Source organism: Musca domestica, unplaced genomic scaffold, assembly GCF_030504385.1.
Source record: "Musca domestica strain aabys unplaced genomic scaffold, Musca_domestica.polishedcontigs.V.1.1 55, whole genome shotgun sequence".
In the NCBI taxonomy this organism is placed as follows: domain Eukaryota; kingdom Metazoa; phylum Arthropoda; class Insecta; order Diptera; family Muscidae; genus Musca; species Musca domestica.
Window position 1 is genome coordinate 4,245,192 of NW_026712355.1, and position 17,068 is coordinate 4,262,259.

The 17,068-nt window shown below is 36.6% G+C and overlaps 1 protein-coding gene across 1 annotated transcript in view; it reads left to right on the forward strand.

Moving 5' to 3' along the window:
• Nucleotides 1-282: 282 nt before the first annotated feature.
• The window catches only part of LOC101898141 (cardioacceleratory peptide receptor), a 133,619-nt gene continuing 116,833 nt past the window's right edge, over nt 283-17,068 (forward strand). The window contains exon 1 of the mRNA XM_005182925.4: nt 283-1,290. Within this exon, the coding sequence (XP_005182982.3) occupies nt 475-1,290 (816 nt within the window). The 5' untranslated portion in view covers nt 283-474. The remainder of the gene's footprint in view (nt 1,291-17,068) is intronic.

Consider the following 17,068-nt stretch of genomic DNA (forward strand, 5'->3'; position numbering starts at 1 on the left):
TAGGGTTTTGATGTTATTTATTACCAAGCCTCATTTTTTTTATTTTAAGAAAACTTACAACTTCAAGCGTTCTTTATTGAACTTTTCCAGAACTCTAAAATTTTCGAAAATAGGATATTCTTGCAGGCTCTACAGTAGAAAATATATGTTGTAAATATGTATCTGAACCCTTTTCTTCTTGCATTTTCTTACAGATTTTTCCAGCTCAATGGAATTTGCCAAAGCAAAAGAATGACACAATGCTTGATGTGCAACAAAACTGCCTTTTGCTGAGCCTAACAACAACAACAACAACAATATATATATATACGTCCAATAATTAGTCACAACAACGATTACCGCAACTCCTCTTGCGAAGAAAAATATTTGAATAAAACCCAAACATTGGAAAATCTCGAACTAATATCCTTTTACACAACATTATATGGGCACTTGATTTCGTGGCACACAACTAGGATACCGAATAACCACTCAATGCAAACTACCATGTTTAACTATGTCGAGGCTCTGCTGGCACCCAAACTGCAGTACAATGGCCAGTGGTTGAAATCGACAACAACATCACGACCACCAGTAACATCAGACTTTTATCACACACTTGGCCACACAAGCAACCCGCAACCACAACAACAGCAGCAACACGAACAGCGACTACGACAACGACGTGCAACACGCGATAAACAATTCAAAATGGTGGCGGATGACAATGTTCAGCAAAATTTTGCCACTCAACTGAACAATGACAACAACCACATCGCAAACAACAACAACATCAATGGCAGCAGTAAAAATGCAACAGCAACGACATTCCCATCGACATTCGGTCCCATTACACCGGTCATTTCACAGATTCTTGCAACGCCAATGAAAACATCAGCAACAGCTGCCAGCAATGCCATTACCTCAACACGCTCCCCCTACATGCTGCTGACAACGTCAGCCGTAACAGCTGTAACCTCAACATTGGTCAATAGTAGCAGGGTCGATGGTGCGGGTGTGGGTGCGAGTGGTGCGATAGCCATGATTGCTCCATCACCACCCTCGTCCTCCTCGCTAAACATCAGTTTTGCAATGACCTCGCCAACCGCCGCCGCCGCTGCTGTTGCAGCCGTAGCATCGTCCACCCCAGCCACAACCATTACACCCTCAACAGGATCCGTGTTCTTTGAAGGTGATCTCCTGCCAACGGTATTCGTCACTGGCAATGGCAATGGGAACAGCAGGAATAACACAACAACGGTTGCGGGCATGGACGACGATGACAATTTGAATTCGTTCTACTTCTATGAGGTAAGTTTGTGGTCTGTGGGTTGGGGAAATTAAATTGAAATGAAAAAAAAAAAAAATAATTTTAAATATTTTTTGGAACATTATTCAGATATTCTAAAAAATTATGATTTTCCTTAAACTGAATACACAACAGGTTTTATAAGAATCGTTTCCTCACTACAGAACTATTTTTTATTAATTATTTCGAAAAATTAATTAATTATTTCGAAAAAAAAAAATAGATATAATCCCCGTTACAATTATGTGGACTATGACCTTTTTTGGGTCACAAACCCCTTAATGGAATGGGGGTTACGCCAAAAAAAAAAAAAAAAAAAAAAAAAAAATATTCATGATGCCCAGAAAAAAAAAACGGCTCGGTAAAAATACAAAAAAAAAAAAATCCTTTGTTTCGGACCGGAACTTTTTTTGGCCGTACCCTCTCTAGACATATGACTGAGGATATAAAAGCGCGAATATATTTCTTATGCTAATTTTTTTAAACCCTCAGTCATATGGCTAGAGAGGGTATATATCATTTGATACGGTCAAAACGTGCCTAGTCGAAATAACGGTTTTAGACCCTAGGACTCTTTGGACCAAATCCGTTTCAGAACATTTGGAGTCGATCTAGCGATGTCCGTCCGTCCGTCTGTCTGTCTGGCTGGCTGGTGCGCACGATAACTCTTGAAGGGAGTATCCGATTTGGTCCAAACTTGATACATCGTAATATTTTTGTCAAACTTAGATCGAGTTCGGAGATGGGCAATATCGGTCCACTCCTTCTGGTACCTCCCCCACAAAAGGTCGAAATTTTCAAAAAAATTATTTTTTGCACAGAAAGAGAAGCGATAAACCGATTTTGCCCCAACTTTGCAAATCTTAATATTTGCGTCAGTGTTAGGTCAAGTGTGAAAATGGACAATATCGGTCCACTCCATCAAGTACCTCCCCCACAAATGGTCAAAATTTTGAATAATTACAACTCTCATAATATGTGATGTAAGACTCCGATTGTCTTCAAATTTCACACATGCTAATATTTATGTTAGCCCAAGGTCTGATGTTAAGATGGAATATATCGGTCTATTCCTTCTGGTACCTCCCCCACAAATGGTCGAAATTTTAACAAATATATATTTTTTGCACAGAAAGAGAAACGATAATCCAATTTTGCTCAAACTTTGCAAATCTTAATATTTGCGTAAGTGCTAGGTCAATTGTAAAAATGGACAATATCGGTCAACTCCTTCTGGTACCTCCCCCACAAAGGGTCGAAATTTTAAATAATTACAACTCTCATAAAATGTGATGTAAGAGTCTGATTATCTTCAAATTTCACACATCTCAATATTTATATTAACCCAAGGTCTGGTGTTAAGATGGGATATATCGGTCCACTCCTTCTGGTACCTCCCACACAAATGATCAAGATTTTCAAAAAAATAAAATATATAAAAAAAAATATTTTCTGCACAGAAAGAGAATCGATAATCCGATTTTGTTCCAACTTTGCAAATCCTGATATTTACGTCAGTTCTAGGTGAGGTGCAAAAATGGATAATATAGGTCCACTCCATCAAGTACCTCCCCCACAAAGGGTCAAAATTTTGAATAATTACAACTCTTATAAACTGACCTGTAAAAGTATGATTGTCTTCGAATTCCACACATCCCAATCATTTTATTACCCCAAGGTCTGGTGTTAAGGTGAAATACATTGGTCCACTCCTACTGGTACCTCCTCCAAAAAGCTAGAAAATTTCCAAAAAAAAAAAAAATAAATAAATAAATAAACTACACAGGAAGAGAAAGAATAATCCGATTTTCCTCCAACTTTGCAAATCCTAATATTTGCATCAGTGCTAGGTGCGAAAATTGGCAATGTCGGTCCACTCCATCAAGTACCTTCCTCGCAAAGGGTCAAAATTTTGAATAATTACAACTCTTATAAAATGGGCTGTACGAGTCTGATTGTCTTCAAATTTCACATATCCCAATAATTTTATTAACCAAGGTCTGGTGTTAAAGTGGAATACATTGGTCCACTCCTTCTGGTATCTACCCTCTTCTGTAAAGTAGCTCGCCTAAGAGGCCTCTGCTGTAGGGTAGCTGGCCTCTACTGTAACGTAGCTGGCAATGGAGGTCACTGTAGGCCTCTTAAAGCTTTTTTACAGATAGGAGATCTGTTATTCTGATTTGTTAGACTCCAGCAAATAGGACTTCAAGCATAACTCAGACCAAGGTTGATCGTTTATTTAGACTCGTATTAAGGCTGATGAATTTTTTAGACTCCTACTGAGCTTTGTAGTGCTCCTCAGACACCAACCAAAGCTTTTACATTTTTTAGGCTCGTGACATCGAAATTTTCAAAAAAAAAAAAAAAAAAACAATGCTCAGGAAGAGAAAGGATAATCCGATTTTTCTCCTACTTTGTAAATCCTAATACTTGCATCAGTGCAAGGTCAGGTGCGGAAATGGGCAATGTCGGTCCACTCCATCAAGTACCTCCTCCACAAGGGGTTAAAATTTTGTCACTCAGTTTGTAACACCACGAAATATAAATTTTAGACCCCACAAAAGATATATATTCTTGATCTGCATAAAATTCGATGTATATTTAAGGATGTCCGTATATGTGTCTGTCCGTCTGTGGAAATCACTCAAGCTTCCGAACAAATTGAAGTAGGTTGATAAAATTTTATTCAAATGTGCGTATGGTCTGTGGGGACTTTTGGTATTGAAAATGGGCTATGTAAGGCCAGGTATCCGTATAGCCCCCAATGTAACTGTATCTCCCTATGTTCGGTATTTTGACGATTTTAGCGACATTATTCACCGGAATTTTTTTCAAATTTGAAGTTCCTAATAGGTACTACAACCTGTGACAGAAAATTGCCCATGCAGGTCTAGGTCTTCGTATAGCCCCCATATAAGGGTGCTTCGCTATATTCGGTATTTTGATGATTTTAGATACTTTATCCGCAGGAATTGTTTCAAATTTCGTACTTGCACTTCGTAATGGGTTAAGTCTGTCTATCGGTACCTCCCTATATTCGATATTTCAACGACGTTATTCACCGGAATCTTCCAATAAGTAGTATGTGCTACAGCCTGTGACATAAAATAGTCTACACATGTCCACGTCTTTGCATAGCCCCCCGATATCTGTACCTCCCTTTATTTAGTATTTTGATGATTTTAGCTACATTATTCACTGGAATTGTTTCAAATTTCGTATTTTCACTTCATAACGAATACTACTACATGTGACAGAAAATTGCTCATGCAGGTCCAGGTCTTCGTATAGCCCATATACCTCCCTTTATTCGATATTTTGATTATATAAGCGACATTATTCACCGGAATTACTTCAAATTTCGTATTTAAAGTTTGCAAAGGGTTCTGCAGCCTGTCACAAAAAATTGCGTGTGCAGATCTACGCCTTTGTATAACCCTCAGACCACAGAACCACCTGATATTCAATATCTTGATAAATTTTTGGGGAATTTTTCATAGGAATTGTTTAAAATTTTGTATTTGAAGTTCTTAATGGGTACTACAGCCTATGATTGAAAATTGCCTTTTTTATGATTTTAGTGGCGTTATTCACGGAAATTGTTTCAAATTTCGTATTTGATGTTCGGAATCGGTACTACAGTCTATGATCAAATATTACTTTTGAAGGACCGCATCTTCGTATATCCCCTATATAGGGGCTTTTATTTAGGAAGTATTTTCTGCGGAATTTTTTGAAAATTTTCAAGTTCTTGCAAAATGGTGGAGGGTATTAAAAGTTCGGCCCGGGCGAACTTTGCTGATTTTTTACTTCTTTAATATAATACTTCTCGAAGTGATATCATGCACTCTATATAAATGTTATTCGGTATGAGAGGTAAAAATGCGTCGGTCAAATTTGATGAAATTCGATTCAGAATCGGATATATCTCCCATAAGAAGCTCTAATAAATATGCATAGAGGTGTAGTGTATCATATAGTCAGCCCTGTCCGATTTTTGACGTTTCCTTACTGGTTTATTAGAAAGAGAACTCCTCCCTGAAGGTGTACACAAATCGGTCAGATTGAGGGACGGTCATGATTAGGTCGACGCCAAATATTCTGAAGTGGATTTTGTCCAAAGATACCGAATTTATAATCGTCATATCCATAGAACTCATTTTGGCTATTCCAAATAATATATACCCTCTGCAGCTAGGCTTATATGTACATAAGGATACATATTCTCGCATTTTCGCATTTTCAAGCAAAAAAAGAAAACCGACTTAATATAATCATTAAACAAGTAAAAAAGCTGTAAGTTCGGCAGGGCCGATCTTTGAATATCCTCCACCATTTGGAACTAATTTTGCAATTTTTTTAAGAAATAAATAAATAAAAAATTCTATTAAGATCTTAAAAATACCGAATGTAGCCGTTATATAATGGCGTCTATACGTAGATGTGGACCTGCGTAGGCATAAGCCATTAGAATATTAAAATGCGAAACTTGAAAAAATCGGTGAATAATGAAGCTAAAATCATCAAAATATCGAATATATGGAGGTACCATTATATGGGGGCTATACCAAAACGTGGACCTACACGGACAATTTTCAATACCAAAAGTCCTGCAGACATAATATACAATTGAGTAAAATGTTATCAATCTACTTCATTTCGTTCGGAAGCTAGAGTGATTTCCACAGACGGACAGACGGACGGATATCGCTAAATCGACATAGAATTATATGCTGATTCAGAATATATGTACTTTGGAGGTCAAAAATGTATGTTTCCAGGTGTTACACATGGAATGACAAACTTTATATACCCTCCATACTATGGTGGAGGGTATAAAAACCCACTAAGAAAAATAAGTGAAACATCGATTTCTCAAATGACAGTAGTCAATTTTTATACCCTACACCACAAGGTGTTCAGGGTATTATGTCTTTGTACATTTGTTTGTAACAGGCAAAAGGAAACGAGATAGACCCATAGTTCCTTTTGATGATCTGCATAGAATCACATTCTGAGTCGATTTATGCGTGTCCATCCGTCTGTCCGTCCGTCCGTCTGTCCATGTAATTTTGTGAACAAATTGCAGTTCTCATTTATTACCCGCTCCCGATGAAATTTTGCACAAATCATTTGTTTGGCCCAAGAACGAACTCTATTGAAATTGGAGATAATCGGTAAAAATTTAGATATAGCTCCCATATATATCTTCGTTTTATTTGCCTTTTATTGTGCACCAAACGTGTAATATCAGCCCGAATAGTATGGAAATAGGCCTGAAAATAAGTATGCCAAATTTGATGGAAATCGGTTCAGATATAGCTATAGTTCCCATATATATTGTTCATCCGATTTGTTATTTTAGTCCTCCACAGCTGTAATATGCACTCTGTAACAACAATATTTGGGGAAACATATCAAATATGGCTCAGAAATATCTTTGCCAAATTTTATCAAGATCGGTTCAGATTTGGATATAGCTCCCATATATAACTTCGTCCGATTTACCTTTTATTGTGCACCAAACGTCTAATATTTGTCCAAATGGGATGAAATTTGGCACTTACGTCCGAATTGAGTCTAGAAGCTAGTATGTCAAATTTGGTGAAGATCGCTTCAGATATAGCTATAGCTCCCATATATATTGTTTATCCGATTTGTTGTATTTGTTACCCACAGCCGTAATATGCACTCCGTAACAACGATATTCAGGGAAATATATATAAAATGCAGCTCAGAAGTGTCTTTGCCAAATTTGATCGAAATCGGTTCTGATATAGCCATAGCTCCCATATATATTGTTTATGCGATTTCTTACCCACAGCCGTAATATGCACTCCGTAACACCGATATTCAGGGAAATAAATCAAATACAGTTTAGAAATATCTTTGCAAAATTTTATGGAGATCGTTTCCGATTTGGATATAGCTCCCATATATATCTTTATCCGATTTCAAATTAATTGTGCACCAAATGGGCAATACAAGTCCGAATTTAAAAGATACAAATGTTTCGCCATATTTAGTCCTTTGAACTTTAAATTATAATTATAATCATAGCGTGTATGATTGAATGAAAAGCTTTTAATTGTTATGTGGAGCTCTACTAAATTAGCAAAGTCGTCGGCCCCGCCCGACTTTAAGACTTTCTTTACTGGTTATTTTTATGCTTTTCAGTGCCAAAAGTCGATTAAATTCTTAATCAAAGTTAATGGCGAGGATTTTATGGAATATTATAAAAACGGATTTCAACTCCAGAAAAATTCCTGTGTTCAATAACAAATTCTCTGAAGAAAATTATCATCTGTTGCAGAATATGAATATTATTTTTCTATTGAAAAATAACTTCGTTCCTGAAAAATTGGATTTTTAGTATTTTAGTGAAACTTTTTCTCTACATATTTTCAAAAATATTTTTTCTATTTTTTTAAAGTTACTGAGCCCCTGTGGAAATTGATGTGCATAAAAAAAATCTTATGGTGATTATTTGCAGGGACCCCCACTGGTGCTCTACTAAAATAATTCAAAATTCCAGACAAGTTGAGTTGAGTTGATAAAAAAAAAGAACTGTCCATTGATTTTGGATTTCTAATGTGTTCATGAGGAGTTTTCGTTCCATTAAGAAACCTTAATTTTTATAAGAAAGATAATTCCATCGTACTGCTTCTCAGCTGTTTCTACATTAATTGAGAATTTTTGGTATATTTTTTTTTTAACAAAAAATATTTACTCCGTTAAACTCCAAGAATTTTTTTCTACAGCTTCTAAGGAACAATAATCTACAGGAAAATAATGAGCTGTTGGGAAAAGTATTTTTGTAAAGGTTATGAAATAATATATTTTAATCTTGTTTTCCTACAAAAAAAAAAAAAAAAAAATACTTCTAACGAATACTTCCCTTTCACAGTTAAGAATTTACCCTTCAACCAGAAAATTCCCTCCACATCTAATCACAGATTTATTTAGATATTCCTGCACATTGAAACTACACACATTTATATTCATCACGTCTTAGCCATACAACATTCTTAGCCATAAACATTTAACTAAGCATTTTATTTACACATTTAATATTCATGCATTCACACTCACACACACACTCGTACTCGAACACACCCTCTCACGTACACAACATTAAAAGGATATTATTGAAATATGAATTCATCTTCGCCAGCATTGCATGTGTAAGCACTCTCTCCATATGAGTGGAGTGTTTGAGTTCCACGTCGTCTTATATTAATTAAGCAAAATGACAGCGACGACATTTATCTCGGAGCTAGCTACCCCTACAAAGTAGAAGAAAACGAGAACAACATCGAACAAACAAACAAAACTTATGTAACTAAGCTGGAGGATACTTTAGGACTGTTTGCTTGCATTCTCCATGAGGTGCCAAGGAGTACATTGAGAAAATTGTGAAAAGCGATATAGATTTTGAATCATAATAAATAGAAGAACGTATATTGCAATTTGGAGTAAGAGTCGCTGATGGAGTGCAGGATAGATGCACCAAAGGATTATTGGAAATTTAAAATTTAAATATTAGAAATGATCTAAAATGATACCGAACTTCTAAAATGGTACCATTTGCTATTATGTGAAGGCCTAATCTTAAAACTTGGAACTTTGATATAAGTTGATTTTAGAAATGTGCCCTAAGTGGGGGAACTGTACTAAATGGTACTAAATTTGAAAATGTTAAGTGTCGTGTGAATAAATAATGTTGAAATTGTGAAATTTTGTGTTGGGGTCCCTGTTTGCAGTAGGTTCGTAATAAAGAATTGGTTTTAGAAATATGTACTACAAGTAAAATTGTACATTTGGTACAATTTGGCTTTGGGCAAACAGAAAGGGCTTCAGTTCGGAAATTTGGCAATAGAGTCACTGTCCATGTGTAGCCTGGACATATGGAAGTGATTGCGGAAATGTGTACTTTCATTGAACGAAGAGTACTGAATGGTGCAACAATTGTTATTGGGTAAAGGGATAGCGATAAAATTCAGAAATTCGATATTTAGGTCGCTGTTGGTATCTGCGATTGAGATATGATGGTGGTTCTGGAAATATGCTAAAATTTTACGAAAAGTACTAAGTTTACATTGGGTGAAAAAATAGAGTAAACAAGTTAAAAAGTATCAGTCGGTATTGCCGCCAGAGATATACCCTCAGCCTATGTTCGATTATCTAAATATATTTTGACTAGTGTTAAGGTTATTCAAACGTTTGAATGGGCCAATATTGCCCATTTCCTATCGGACCCAATATATGATATAAATATTTCGCCAGATGTGCCAAGTCTAAATGGAATCGGATGAGCTTCATGGGTACTCAAAATTTCAATATTTTGTGGGGGAGGTACCAGAAGGAGTGGACCGATGTATTCCCCCTTCACACCAGACCATGGGCTAATACAAATATTAGGATGTGTGAAATTTGAAGACAATCGGACTTTTACATCACATTTAATGAGATTGTAATTATTCAAAATTTTGACCATTTGTGGGGGAGGTACTTGATGGAGTGGACCGATATTGTCCATTTTCACACCTGTCCTAGCACTGACGCAAATATTAGGATTCGCAAAGTCGGAGCAAATTCGGATTAGCCTTTCTCTTTCTGTGCAAAAAATATGTTTTTTTTTTTTTTTAAATTTCGACCTTTTGTGGGGGAGGTACCAGAAGGAGTGGGCCGATATTGTTCATCTCAACACCAGACCTTGGGTTAATATAAATATTGGGATGTGTGAAATTTGAAGACAATCGGACTCTTACATAACATTTTATGAGAGTTGTAATTATTCAAAATTTTGACCATTTGTGGGGGAGGTACTTGATGGAGTGGACCGATATTGCCCATTTTCACACCTGACCTAGCACTGACGTAAATATTAGGATTTGCAAAGTTGGAGCAAATTCGGATTATCCTTTCTCTTCCTGTGCAAAAAATATATTTTTGAAAATTTCGACCTTTTGTGGGGGAGGTACCAGAAGGAGTGGACCGATATTGCCCATCTCCGAACTCGATCTAAGTTTGACAAAAATATTACTATGTAGCCAATTTGGACCAAATCGGATACTCCCTTCGAGAGTTATCGTGCGCACCAGCCAGACAGACAGACGGACGGACGGACGGACGGACGGACATCGCTAGATCGACTCCAAATGTTCTGAAACGGATTTGGTCCAAAGAGACCTAGGGTCTAAAACCGTTATTTCGACTAGGCACGTTTTGGCCGTATCAAATGATATATACCCTCTGTAGCCATATGGCTGAGGGTTTTAAAAACTAAATTTTGTATGGATGCCACTCTTGGGGTCCTATATTTGTACGAATTGTACTAAATGGTAATAAATTTGGTATTGGGTGAAAGAATAGGGCTGGAATCCTCAAATTTGATATTGAGAAAATTTTTTTGATATCTGGAATTGAGATATATATATACAGGGTTGCCCATATTCGACGGAACTTTCCAATCGACGAGGCTTGTCCGCAGGCAACATTCTTTGCGTCAATTGAATTTTGTACGGGAACAAATGCAAATCAATTCGAATAATCCGTTGTAAAGTGGACCGAGCCATGCCCAACTGTTGAGAACGGCGTTTTTGGGATGTTCTTGGGGACCTCTCAACACTGGTTCGTACGGCAGCGATATTCTCGGGCGATCGCCTTGGTCGACTTTTATATGGCCTCTTCGGATTAGAAAGAGCCTTACCAGTCGAAAATTTTTCGTATAAACGCTTAATGGTGTTCTTAGAAGGCGCACTTCTCACATTTTTTTTTTCACAATTGACTTCTTCTATTGAATGTAAATTTCAACTATTTTAGAGCGCTCGCGTGGCGTGTATTGGTTCATGGTAATAATCTGCTTGGACTGACGCTTCAAACGCGGTATATCATTAAGCGATGTGACATCTCTGTCAAAAGTTATGGCGTTGCCAGATGGGTCCGTCGAATATGGGCAACCCTGTACTAATTGTACTAAATATGGCAACGGGCGAAATTGCAGAGCTGAAATCCTGAAATTTGACATTAAGGTAACTGTTGGAATCCGAGGTCGAGATATGGAGATTATTTTAAAAATGCGTACTATAATCGTTCGAAAAGTACTAAATTTGGCATTGGGTGAAGGAATAGGCATGTAATCCTCAAATTTGATAATGAGATCTCTCTTGATATCTGGGCTATTATAATTGTACGAAAAGTACTACGTGGTACAAAATTGAGTACTGGGTTAAGGGATAGAACTGGAATCTCGAAATTTGATATTGAGGTCTATCTTGGTATCTGGTGGTGATATATGGGGGTAGTTCTGGAACTGAGTACTATAATTGTTTGAAATGTTGTTTTAAATGATAATAATTTTGGATCACTGTTGATGTCTGGATAGAGGATGAATTAAGGTGGACTTTTCGCTGACAAATTAGTGGGCACTTATTAGTTTTTTTTTTACCCTGTCATATGGCTAGAGAGGTTAAATATATCATTTGATAGGGCCAAAACGTGCCTCATCGAAATAATGGTTTCAGACCCTAGGCCTCCTTGGACCAAATCCGTTGCAGAACATTGGGACATTTGTCCGCTCGTCTGTCTGGCAAGCTGGCTGACTCTTGCGTACGATAACTCTCGAATGGAGTATCCGATTTGATCTAAACTTGGTAAATCATAATATTATTGTCAAACTTAGATCGCGTTCAGAGATGAAAAATGTCGGTCCACTTCTTCCGGTACAGCCCACAGAAAAGATCGAAATTAAAAAAAAAAATCTGCACAGAAAGAGAAAGGATGATCCCATTTGGCTCCAAATTTGCAAATCCTAATACTTGCAACAGTGCTAGGCTAGGTGCGGAAATGGGCAATATCGGTCCACTTCCTCAAGTACCTACCCCTCAAAGTGTCAAAATTATGAATAAGTATAACTATAACTCTTGTGAAATGTGGCGTAAATATCCGATTGTCTTCAAATTACCCACATCACAATATTTTTATTATCCCAAGTTCTGGTGTGAAAATGGAATATATCGGCCCACTCCTTCTGATACCTAGCCCCCAAAGGGTCATAATTTTAAATATCCATGAAGCTCATAAAACACGAAATTAACATCCGATTCCATTCGAATTTGACACATCTCTATATTGTCATCAACATAAGATCTTTCATAAAGATGGTAGATATCAGATCATTCCTTTTGGCACCTCCCCCACAAAGTGTCAAAGTTTTGAAGAACCAAAACTATCATAAAATCCGAAATTAACACTCGGTTTCTTCATATTTCACACATCCAACTTTTTTACTAACACAATATCTGCCGTAAAGATGAAATATATCGGTACATACCTTCTGGTAACTCCACCACAAAGGGTTAAAAATTTACAATATCCATGAAGCTCCTAAAACGGGAAATTAACATCCGATTCCCTTCAGACTCGGTTCATCTTAATAGTTACATTAACACTAGATCTGTTATAAAGATGGTAGAGATCGAACGATTCCTTCTCCACAAAGGGTCAACATTTTGATGTCCCTGAAGATCATAAAACGCGAAATTAACATCCCATTCCATTCAGACTTGGCACATCTCAATATTTTCATCAACAGAAGATTTGTTATAAAGACGGTAGAGATCGGACTATTTCATCTGGTACCTCGCCCACAAAGGGTCAAAGTTTTGAATAATTTCAATTTTGAAAATTTCACACATCTAAACATTTTTGCTTACGCTAAATCTATCGTGAAGATGATAAATATCTGGGAACGCCTTTTGGTACATCACTCACAAGGGGTCACAATTTCCAATACTTTTATCTTTCATAACCTCCGCCATCTGGAACAGATTTGGAAGTTTTCAAAAAATAAAATCCGTTATAATCTTAAAAAACCGAATGTAGGAAGTCGCCGTTATATTGGAGTGTATTTGAAGACGTGGTCTTGCAAGGGTAACCTTTTTCATAGGTCATTACAATATTCAAATATGAAATTTGTAACAATTCCGGTGAATAATGTCGCTAAAGTAATCAAAATACGGAATATAGTAAGGCACCGGTGTATGGGGACTATGCGAAGACCTACATTTCTGTCATAGACAATTTTCTGTCAGAGGCTATAGTATTTAAAACAATTCCGGTGAATATTGTACCGTAAATCCAAATACAGAACATTGGGAGGTACCGATATATGGAGGCTATACGAAGACGTGGACATGTATACGCAATGGTTATAGGCTGTAGTACCCGTTAGAAAAATAAATATAAAGTTTGAAATAAGTGCGGTGAATAATGTCGCTAAAATCATCAAAATACCGAATATAGGGGTTTCCATTATATGGAGGCTATACGAAGACGTGGACCTGCACAGACAATCCACTACGAACTTCAAATACCAAATTTGAAACAATTCCGGTAAATAATGTCTCTAAAATGATCAGAATACCCAATTTCGGCAGGTACCGTTATATGGGGCTATACGAAGACGTGGACCTACATGGCTCATTTTCTGTCTTAGGATGTAGTATCCATTACGTACTTCAAATACCAAAATTTAAATAATTCCGGTAAATAATGTCGCTAAAATCATCAAAATACCAAATATCGTGGGGTACCGATATATGGGGATATACGAAGACGTGGACTTGTATACGCAATAGTTATAGGCTGTAGTACCCATTAGAATAATAAATATAAAGTTTGAAATAATTCCGGTGAATAATGTCGCTAAAATCATCAAAATGCCGAATAGGGGAGGTACCGTTTATGGGGGCTATACAATATCGTGGACCCATAGGGACAATTCTCTTCCAGGGGGTAAAGTACTTCGAAAGTACTTTTTGTTTGAATTTTCAATTTCATCGAAAAACTTATGTAAAATCCTCCAAATACCAAATATCGGAGGTACCGTTATATGGGGGCTATTTGATATCGTGGACCGATCTTGACCTGACATCTTCGAACTTGAACTGACGGCAGACAATAGAAAATTCTATGAAAAGTATTAGCTTCCTATCATGTCACTCTAGCGTGATTACAACAGACGGACAGGGCTACATCGTCTTAGAATTTTACGCTGATCAAGATAGGTACACATTGTTTGGTCTAAAATTATTATTTCGATGAGATACAAACGGAACTTAATATACCCTCCATACTATATATGGTCTATAGGTCTGTTTCAGAACTGCAAGAATGTAAGTGCTTTTTTGCTATGATAACCGATTTTCCCTTTTATGATATCGAAGAATGTTGCAAAACTATTAGACTTCTGCAGAGCATATATCACGCACATTTTAACATTTTCTAAAAATTATCACATATCTCATATAAAGTAAAGGAAGCAACCGATATAGTCCTAACCTGGCATCTTGCAATATTTATATCATATTTATTTAGCTTCAATACGAAATGGACAATATTGGCTTATTTCTTTGGGACCTACTCCATACAGGGTCAACAGTTTGTATAATGATAACAGAAGTCAAAATATATTCAAAAAATTGAACATTGGCTGAGGATATACATCTCTGATACTTCTTAACTTGCTTCTTCCTACTTAAATGCCCATAATTTTCTCCCAGTGTATCACCCCTTATTTCAGGTGTGAGTTGCTTATAAGTGTTACATTTCCTAATGAAGTGCCACATACTAACACATTATGTTATTCTTAAGAGAGAGAGCGCACACACACATCAAACACACATAGCCTTAACAGATTCCCTTAAGATAATCTATTTCTCTCTACGCCCAACACTCACCATCCAACATTCTAATCATGTCTCAAATTATATTTAATTATTTTTCTCCGCACATATTTTTGTTATAAAACTTTCACAGAAGAAGATTTAAAGTTTGGGAGGGAAGAACAAGTTGTTTGCTCAAAGAGAAAAACTACAATTCGCAGAGAGAGAAAGAGAAAGGAAGACCATGCAATGGGACATGTGACGACTTAACTGATATGGAAAAAGTTGTATGAAAGACAAGTTGTTTTTTGTTTGTCTGTTGTTTGCAACTGACATGTCGTTGGCAGTAGTTGAAGAACATCTGTCATCTGAAAGTAAATCTCTTTGTAATAACAACAACATAATACTAGATTTTATGTTGGAATGACATTTTTTTTTCTTTTAGCTTTGATGGATTATGTTCAAGTATGTCAAACGGATTATCCATGGGACAGGTAAAAACACCTTAGCAAGAAGTAATGGAAAACATTACAAAAATGAGATATATGGAATTGGAACATTATATTTATATTTAAAAGAAATCTGACTTAACGATTCATCAACGCCCAGACGAAACGGCCAGAGCTAGAATCTTGTGAATTTAAATTTTGGATGATTGTCGCCAGAATTAAAAAAGGTATGGGTTACTATATTTTGAGTGAGGTTAACTCTTGGTCCAAAAGGGTCAGATAAGGCTGGTGTTTTGGAAATTCGTAATAGAACAATACGAAAAGTATTAAAAGGTACTAAATATGGTACCCTTTGCATTTGTAGTATATGGTACCCTTTGCAGCAGTAGAGCTAAAACTCCTTAATTTAGAATGAGGGTCACTAATGGAGTGTATGATAGATGCACCAAGGGATTTTTGGAAATTCGCAAAATAAGTATACGATAAGTACGAAAATGTACTACATTTAGTGCCATTTCGTATCATGTGTACAGTTAAAGCTAAAAAAACTTGAAATTTGGAACGGGAATGGGAATCAAGATTAATGAGTAGAGTCGATCTAAGGAGTTAGTTTTGGATGTGTGTACACTGGTATACGAAAAGTACTAAACAGTACAAAATTTAGTACAATTTAAATTTTGAGGAACGAAAGGAGCTGGATTCTCGAAATTTGAAATTAACTTTACTGGCGGAGTGTAAAATTTGGATATGGATGAAGTTTTCAAAATCTGTACTTATGTGCACGAAAGGTACAGGGTTGCCCATATTCGACGGATCCATGTGTTTTTTTATACCCTCCACCAAAAAAGGTATGGAGGGTATATTAACTATGTCATTCCGTTTGTAACTCATCGAAATAATCATTTTAGACCCAACAAAGTATATATATTCTTGATCAGCGTAAAATTCTAAGACGATTTAGCCCTGTCCGTCCGTCTGTCCGTCTGTTGTAATCACGCTACAGTCTAAACGAATTAAGATAGGAAGCTAAAATTTTGCACAGATCTCTCTTTTGTCTGCAGGCAGGTCAAGTTCGAAGATGGGCTATATCGGTCCACGATATCGTATAGCCCCCATATAACGGTACCCCCCGATATTCGGTATTTTGATGATTTTACCCACATTTTTGAACGGAAATGTCTGAAAATCCACACAAGGAGTTCCTTGTGGGTACTTTATACCTCGGCAGAGAATTATCTATATAGGTCTACAATATCGTATAGCCCCCATATAACGGTACTCCCCGATATTCGGTATTTTGAAGATTTTACCCACATTTTTCAACGGAATTGTCTGAAAATCCACACAAAGAGTTCCTTGTGGGTACTTTATACCTCGGCAGAGAATTATCTATATAGGTCCACAATATCGTATAGCCCCCATATAACGGTACCCCCCGATATTTGGTTTTTGATGATTTTACCCACATTTTTCAACGGAATTGTCTGAAAATCCACAAAAGGAGTCCCTTGTGGGCATTTTACCTCCTCAAAATGAAGTGTCTATATAGGTCCACGATATCGTATATCCCCCATATAACTGTAACCTCCGATATTCGGTATTTTGATGATGTTAGCCACGCTTTTCAATGGAATTGTCTTAAAATCAACACAAGTAGTTCCTTG